Raw genomic sequence first — 8,633 nt, forward strand, 5'->3', positions numbered from 1 at the left:
CCTTCTGACACACTTCCGGTGATGTCGGGGGATGGGGGTGGCATATGCAAATAAGTTATGCTAATGAGCTCCTACACCTCTTTTTCTACAAAATGACCCCTGGGAACTGCTAAAATAAGGAAGTTCACCCCCCCTTCCTTTTTGTTGCCTCTCCCCCCCCCCCCCCCAGGCTGGCCACAACGCACCCCTACCAGTCAGCCATCTAATGTCCCATGCTTGGAACTTAAGAGTCCCCTCTGATCTTGTTCAGCCATGGGAAGGGGGGGAGCAGACAAGAAGGGCAGGGTTACTGGTGGGAATGACTGGTTTGGGAGGGGGAGAAAGGGAAGGCAACGGGGCCTTCACGGGAAGAGCAGCGCTGCACGGCAAGGATGTCCAGAGGGTCAGAGGACCATAAACGGGGATCAGGCTGTGCTGTGATAGGCAGGGCAGGGGGAGACAGAAAGCAAGAGAGACTTTTCACCAGGGTTCTCCTTATGTTCTTACGAAGGCCTCGGCCTCTGTGCCCTGTGGTTGGCCCTCCAGAGGAACATGTTGGCCACTGTGTGAGATAGGAGGCTGGATTAGATGGACCACTGGTCTGATCCAGCAGGGCTCTTCTGGTGTTCTTATGAAGGCCTCGGCCTCTCTGCCCTGTTGTTGGTCCTCCAGAGGAACTGGTTGGCCACTGTGGGAGACAGGAGGCTGGACTAGATGGACCACTGGTCTGATCCAACAGGGCTCTTCTGGTGTTCTAATGAAGGCCTCGGCCTCTGTGCCCTGTTGCTGGCCCTCCAGAGGAACCTGTTGGCCACTGTGTGAGATAGGAGGCTGGATTAGATGGACCACTGGTCTGATCCAGCAGGGCTCTTCTGATGTTCTAATGAAGGCCTCGGCCTCTCTGCCCTGTTGTTGGTCCTCCAGAGGAACTGGCTGGCCTCTGTGTGAGACGGGATGCTGGACTGGATGGACCCCTGGTCTGATCCAGCAGGGCTCTTCTGATGTTCTAATGAAGGCCTCGGCCTCTCTGCCCTGTTGTTGGTCCTCCAGAGGAACTGGCTGGCCTCTGTGTGAGACGGGATGCTGGACTGGATGGACCCCTGGTCTGATCCAGCAGGGCTCTTCTGATGTTCTAATGAAGGCCTCGGCCTCTCTGCCCTGTTGTTGGTCCTCCAGAGGAACTGGCTGGCCTCTGTGTGAGACGGGATGCTGGACTGGATGGACCCCTGGTCTGATCCAGCAGGGCTCTTCTGATGTCCTTATGTGATGTAAGTGCACTGTGTGTTAAATGCTGTCAATCTGCCTTTGACTCGTAGCGACCCTATGAACGAACATCCTCCAAAACATCCTATCATCAACAGTCTTCCTCAGGTCTTGCAAACAGAGGGCCATGGCCGCCTTGACGGAGTCCATCCATCTCATCTCGGGTCTTCCTCTTTCCCTGCTGCCTTCCGCTTTTCCTAGCATGACTGACTGTCCCAGTGAGTGAGTCTGGTCTTTCCACAACATGCCGTGTTAATATCAGGCAATCAGTACGCGGATTCCCCCTCTTGCGCTGGGTAAGTCTTTCCAATGCCTTATATAGCTTTTCTTCCCAGACACTCGGAAATCGGACCCAGAAGGGATCCAGGCTGACTAAATCTCCACCCCAAGGCCTCTCCGGTACCTAAAGCATCTCCGCCAACCTGCCCTCAATTTCCCCCGAGGCCGGAGATGCTACAGCACCTCCGGGTAGCTCATCCCAGCAAGTCAATGTGCCTGACCAGCAGTGTTCCCTTTAAGCTGAGTTAGTGTGAGCTAGCTCACAGTTTTTTAGCCTCCAGCTAACACATTTTTTGTCTTGGCTCAGGAAGGAGGGCTCCAGAGCAAACTAACTTATGCAGCAGTCAAATCACTCGCTCACAACTTTAATGCCAGCAGCTCACAAAGTAGAATTTTTGCTCACAAGACTCCACAGCTTAGAGGGAACATTGCTGACCAGTAAATGGTTTTCTCTGCACTGGGCTCACCCTCCCCAAAGCCTCCTTTGCTCCTTGCCTCGATCCCGACTGCGCAATCAACTCTCCCCCTCCCGCTTTGCGTAGACATCCTTTTAAATATTTGACGAGAGGGCTTCGATCACCCTTCCCAGCTCTCCTCCCGAAAAGCCGCGCTGCTTTTAAGCCCCATTAGTTTTGGCTTCTGCACTGATTATCCAGGGCGCCCCGTTGGCATAGATATAGGGGCGCCGGGTTTTCACTCTCCTTTCTAAACAGAACACCGGACTCCTGCTGTGAGAACCTTTGGCTGCCTGCGAGCGAGGCACGCGGCAGCGGCTTGCGAGGTGAGTCGCAGGGGGAAACCTAACCTACAGCGGGGCATCATGCGGCAGGGACGGAGGCGTCCTGGCCGCAGCACTAGACAAAGCTCCTGCACGCCAGTTTTTCCTCCCTTTCTCTTACCCAGAGGAGCCCCGCCGTTCAACACAGAGATGGCCTTAAAGAAGAACGCATGAAGCGGCCATATACTGAATCAGATCAACCCGACTATCACAGTCTATATTATCTACTCAGACTAGTGGCAGCTCTCCAGGGTCTCGGGCTGAGGGGTTTCTCAGCACCTACTTATAATTGGAGATGCCGGGGACTGAACCTGGGACCTTCTGCATGCCAAGCAGAGGCTCTGCCACTGAGCCACGGCCCCTCCCTAATAAACATGGACACAGGAAGCTGCCTTATTCTGAATCAGACCATTAGTCTATCAAGGTGTCAGTCTTTCCCATCACCTTCTGCCTGGCCCTTTCAACTGGAGATGCCGGGGATTGAACCTGGGACCTTCTGCACGCTAAGCAGAGGCTCTACCACTGAGCCACGGCCCCTCCCTAATAAACATGGACACAGGAAGCTGCCTTATACTGAATCAGACCATTAGTCTATCAAGATCAGTCTTTCCCATCACCTTCTGCCTGGCCCTTTCAACTGGAGATGCCAGGGATTGAACCTGGGACCTTCTGCATACCAAGCAGAGGCTCTACCACTGAGCCACAGCCCCACCCTAATAAACATGAACACAGGAAGCTGCCTTATACTGAATCAGACTATTAGTCTATCAAGGTCAGTCTTTCCCATCACCTATGACCCGATCCTTTTAGCTGGAGGTGCCGGGGATTGAACCTGGGACCTTCTGCATGCCAAGCAGAGGTTCTACCACTGAGCCATGGTTCCCCTCCCTAGTAAATGTGAACACAGGAAGCTGCCTTATACTGAATCAGACCATTAGTCTATCAAGGTCAGTCTTTCCCATCACCTTCTGCCTGCCCCTTTCAACCGAAGATGCCGGGGATTGAACCTGGGACCTTCTGCATGCCAGGCAGAGGCTCTACCACTGAGCCACGGCTCCTCTCCTAACACATGAAGCTGCCTTAGACTGGATCAGTACTCAGGTCAGTACTCAGGTCAGACAAGGTCAGACTGGCAGGGTTTCCAAGGTGAGAGACATTCAGAGGGGTCTTTGCCACGGCTTGCCTCCGTGTAGTGACCCTGGGCTTCCCTGGTGGTCTCCCATCCAAGTACTAGCCAGGGACAAACTTAGGCAGATCACGAGAGGGAGGGCAGGAAGGGTTGCCTCAGTGCTTAGTCCTCGTGGCCCTTTCTTACATGCCCAGGGAAATGCCGATCTCCACTTTGGGGACAGGAAGCAATTTTTCTCCAGGCCAGTTTGACCGGGGATCCCGGAGAGTTGGTGGGTTTTTTTTGTCATCTTCTAGGCATGGAGCAGGGGTCACTGGGGGCGTGGAGGGGAAGTAGTTGTCAATTTCCTGCTTTGTGCAGGGGGCTGGACTAGATGACCCTGGAGGTCCCTTCCAACCCTATGAACATAAGAACATCAGAACATAAGAGAAGCCATGTTGGATCAGGCCAATGGCCCATCCAGACCAACACTCTGTGTCACACAGTGGCCAAAAATACCAGGTGCCATCAGGAGGTCCACCAGTGGGACCAGAACTTCAGAAGCCCTCCAACTATGCCCCCCAGCACCAAGAATACAGTGCATCACTTGCCCCAGACCGAGAGTTCCTATCTACACCTTGTGGCGAATAGCCACTGATGGACCTCTGCTCCATATGTTTCTCCAGTTCCCTCTTGAAGCCGTCCATGCTTGTAGCTGCCGCCACCTCCTGTGGCAGTAAATTCCATGTGTTAATCATTCCTTGGGTGAAGAAGGACTTCCTTTTATCTGTTCTAAGATTCTATGATTCTATGTGATGAGCCCGGACTTGAGTGGGCCATCCAGGTGAGGGTTGTGCCACCGTAGCCGGTCCCGATAAAGGTCTCCCAGAGACGGATTTCATGACATGCACAAATCTAATGCACACTGCAGACTGGCAAGGCGATCTTTCCCTCCCCTCCCCCTTTAAAGTATCACTCTGTTTTAATCATGCAACACAAATTAAGCCTCCGGGACACAAGTCTCCGTAAAGAACTCACAAAGCCTCATTACAACGCTGCGTCTTCCCAAAGCGATATTTTACAAGGACGGTTTTTCCATTACCAAAGAAGCATTAAAGGACGCTTGCGGGCGCCACGTTTGCCCAATGAGACGGTAAGATGCCAGTCTCTCTCTGCATGGTCTAGACACGGCATGGCCTTCCGCTGTAGGATACCAGCGAGGACAAGGCAGAAGGCAAAGGGATGAGAGACGTGCCCCTCAGGAAGCATTCGTTGACACTGTGGGACGTGAAAAACCCTCTTATGCCAGTTTGGTGTAGTGGTTAAGTGCGCAGACTCTAATCAGGGAGAACTGGGTTTGATTCCCCCACTCCTCCACATGCAGCTGCTGGGTGACTTTGGGTCAGTCACAAGTTCTCTCAAGGGCAGTTCTCTCAAGAGCAGTCCTTGAAAGAGTTCTCTCAGTCCCGCCTACCTCACAGGGTGTCTGTTATAGGGAGGGGAAGGGAAAGGAGTTTGTAAGCCGCTCTGAGACTTCTGAGTGAAGGGCGGGGTATAAATCCAATCTCCTCCTCCTCCTCTTACAGTAATAGCACTCCTGTGATATGTTATGGACTAGCAGCTTGATTGTGGCTAAACCACTGGGAGGTGGTTTGTCGCTGCTTGCCTTCTTGGTGGTCTCCCATCTGAGAAGGAAGAGGAGATTGGAGTCTCAGAGCAGTTTACATCTCCTTCCCCTTCCCCTCCCCACAACAGACAACTTGTGAGGTCGGTGGGGCTGAGAGAGCTCTGACCGAGGACTGCCCTTGAGAGAACAGCTCCGAGAGAACTTGTGACTGACCCAAGGTCACACCAGCAACTGCATGTGGAGGAGTGGGGGATCGAACCCGGTTCTCCCAGATTAGAGTCTGCGCTCCTAACCACTACACCAAAACTGGCTGACCCTGTTTAGCTTCTTGTTTAAGGTGATTAAAAATTCCACGTCCAAGGGAACGCCATGCACCACAGATGGTTTCCTGGTCTTCTCCAGAACAATCCCACGAATCCCATGGAATTTTCCTCCGTCTCGCAACTGTTTGAGAAACACACGGAAGAGCCTTGGGAGGCGAACTTATTTTCGGTCGAGTCTCCTACCTTCTTTTTGCTGCAGTAGATCTGCCATTTCTTCTCAGCCGGAAGCGCAAACATCGCTTCTCTATGCTTATCCGTAAGGTCGAGTTCATCCTAAAAAGGGGAGATGGGGGTGGGGGGGAGAGAAAAAAGAATGCTTTAGGTCATTAAAATATCCGGTCAATTTTTTTGATCGGGGTTACAAGTGAGGAGCTGGTCCCTGCCCTCCCTGCCGAGGCATAATTGATTTAGCCGGGAGCCATAATTATCCTAATACCATCGGTGACCTTCGCGACTTTCGGTGAAATCGCTCACGGAGGGCTGTTGAGGAGAGGTGCAGGCTGGAACTCTTTTCAGTAATTATTATTTTTCCTGAAGCATCATTAACACGTCATCGCTAATACTTTTTTTTTTGGGGGGGGCCTAGTTTCAGATTTCTGAAATCCCAGTCCTATTATACGACTTATTAAATATTTTATTGACTGGAAGGCCAAGAGCCGAAGAAAAGATGTTTTCGAATGATGGTGCTGGTGAAGACTCTTGAGAGTCCCTTGGACTGCAGGAAGATCAAATCAGTCAATCCTAAAAGAAATCAACCCTGACTGTTCCCTGGAAGGCCAGATAATGAAACTGAAGCTCAAAGACTTTGGCCACCAAATGAGAAGGGAGCACTCACTGGAGAAGACCCTGATGCTGGGAAAGACTGAAGGTCAAAGAAGACGGGGACGGCAAAGGATGAGATGGTTAGACAGTGTCATAGATGCAACGAACATAAAATTGAGCAAACTTCAGAGGACGGCGGAAGACAGGAAGGCCTGGCGGGATCTGGTCCATGGGGTCATGAAGAGTCGGACTCGATTGTGCAACTGAACAACAACAAATTGACTTGTACTGTATAAACCACCTTGAATCCCAGCAAGAAAGGCAGACTATAACGTAAATACAATAAAATAACTAAATAGGGAGAAACCGACACACTCTTAACTATTTTGTGCCTTGGCTCACTGACTTGATCTCTCTCTCTTATGTTCAACAGACACCATTGTGTTGCCCACCACTCGTCCTCATCTTGCAGTGCTCTGTGGCCTAGACCAAACAAACTGATCCATAGCTGAACAACATGGTTTCAAATGGTACTCTGTGGTTAGGGTTGCCGACTCCGGGTTGAGCAATTGGGGGTGCAGCTTGGGGGAGTGCAGGGTTTGGGGAGGGGAGAGACCTCAGTGAGGTATAATTCCAAAGACCAGTGTTCCCTCTAAGCTGAGTTAGTGTGAGCTAGCTCATAGTTTTTTAGCTTCCAGCTCACACGTTTTTGCCCTAGCTCAGGAAGGGATGGCTCCAGAGCAAGCTAATTTATGCAGTAGCCAAGTCACTCGCTCACAGCTTTAATGCCGGTAGCTCACAAAGTAGAATTTCTGCTCACAAGACTCCACATCTTAGAGGGAACATTGCCAAAGACCCCAACCTCCAAAGCAGCTGTTTTTTCCAAGGTGATTGATCTCTATCATTTGGAGATCAGTTTTCATTCCAGAAGAACTCCAGGGCCGACCTGGAGGCTGGCAACCTCATCTGTGGTTCCAGAGCACACATGGTGACTATAAAGCAGCTAGAGCACAGTCACATCAGGCCAGCTACCTTTGAAAAGTTTTGTGGGGCAGAAGGAGGCCATGAACCTCCCAAGCCAGATATCGCCATCTGTTGTGATGCCGTCAGGGCCAAGCCCACCAGGAGGAGGAGGAAGAAGAAGAAGAAGAAGAAGAAGAAGAAAAAGAAGAAGAAGAGGAGGAGGAGGAGAGGAAGAGGAGGAGATTGGATTTATACCCCGCCCTTCATTACCCAAAGGAGTCTCAGAGCGGCTCACAAACTCCTTTCCCTTCCCCTCTCCACAACAGACACCCTGTGAGGTAGGTGGCGCTGAGAGAGCTCTTTTGAGAACTGCTCTTTTCAAGAACAGCTCTGAGAGAACTTGTGACTGACCCAAGGTCACACAAGCAGCTGCAAGTGGAGGAGCGGGGAATCAAACCCGGTTCTCCCAGATTTGAGTCCGCGCTCTTAATCACGACACCAAACGCGATGGATGTTATCGCAGGAGGAGGGAAATGCCGGCAAAGCCCCTCTGGTGAAGGATTCGAGCTGCCATCAAGCCAGTCGTGCCTGGGAAGAGCCGAGGGTCAGGGGGACCAGCCTTGACCCACCCTCTCTTCTAACCTGCCAACTGCCCCCTGCTCTGCTCATGGATTGGTTTGAGGGACAAAAAGCTTTCTTAAGAAGGTAAGAACATCAGAGAAGCCAAAGTTGGGTCAGGCCAATGGCCCATCCAGTCCAACAGTCTATCACACAGTGGGCCAAAAATACCAGGTGCCACCAGGAGGTCCACCAGTGGGGCCAGGACACTAGAAGCCCTCCCACTGTTGCCCCCACCCCACAAGCACCAAGAATACAGAGCATCACTTGCCCCAGACCGGGCGCTCCTATCTATACCTTGTGGCTAATAGCCACTAATGGACTTCTGCTCCATATGTTGATCCAATTCATAAGAGCATAAGAGAAGCCAATGTTGGATCAGGCTGATGGCCCATCCAGTCCAACACTCTGTCACACAGTGGGCCAAAAATACCAGGTGCCACCAGGAGGTCCACCAGTGGGGCCAGGACATTAGAAGCCCTCCTGCTGTTGCCCCCGCCCCGCAAGCACCAAGGATACAGAGCATCACTGGCCCCAGACCGAGAGTTCCTATCTATACCTTGGGGCTAATAGCCACTGATGGACCTCTGCTCTAGATGTTTCTTAGGAAACAAAGAAACACAGAGCTGATGTGATTCTTGAAAATCAAAGTCACTCTCGAAACTATCATTACATGAGCCTTTTAAAGACCAGCTGGCTACTCTAGATTAAGCTAGAAGAAACATCTTTGGATTACCCCTATTGTTGTGGTTGTTGTTCTTGTTTATAGTTTAAATGTTTAGTACAGTTTGGATCAACTTTATATCATTGTTTGGTATCCATATGTTTATGTCAATTTTCGAAGTTTAAAAACTTTGTATACATTTACAAGTACAATTGTTTGTTATATTTTACAAAAAAGTGTGTGTGTGTGTATATATATATATATATATA

The 8,633-nt window shown here is 51.0% G+C and overlaps 1 protein-coding gene and 2 non-coding genes across 3 annotated transcripts in view; all 3 read right to left on the bottom strand.

The window, feature by feature from the left end:
* DAAM1 (dishevelled associated activator of morphogenesis 1) overlaps positions 1-8,633 on the bottom strand; it is a 321,668-nt gene that overhangs the window by 145,518 nt on the left and 167,517 nt on the right. The window contains exon 3 of the mRNA XM_015423080.1: positions 5,541-5,630. Coding sequence (XP_015278566.1) covers positions 5,541-5,630 — 90 coding nt within the window. The remainder of the gene's footprint in view (positions 1-5,540; positions 5,631-8,633) is intronic.
* Positions 2,765-2,836, bottom strand: TRNAA-AGC. Its single transcript has one exon. It is a non-coding gene; the product is annotated as a tRNA-Ala (tRNA).
* On the bottom strand, positions 2,938-3,009 carry TRNAT-GGU. Its single transcript has one exon. It is a non-coding gene; the product is annotated as a tRNA-Thr (tRNA).

Source organism: Gekko japonicus, unplaced genomic scaffold (genome assembly GCF_001447785.1).
Source record: "Gekko japonicus isolate JY-2015 unplaced genomic scaffold, Gekko_japonicus_V1.1 scaffold345, whole genome shotgun sequence".
Lineage (NCBI taxonomy): Eukaryota > Metazoa > Chordata > Lepidosauria > Squamata > Gekkonidae > Gekko > Gekko japonicus.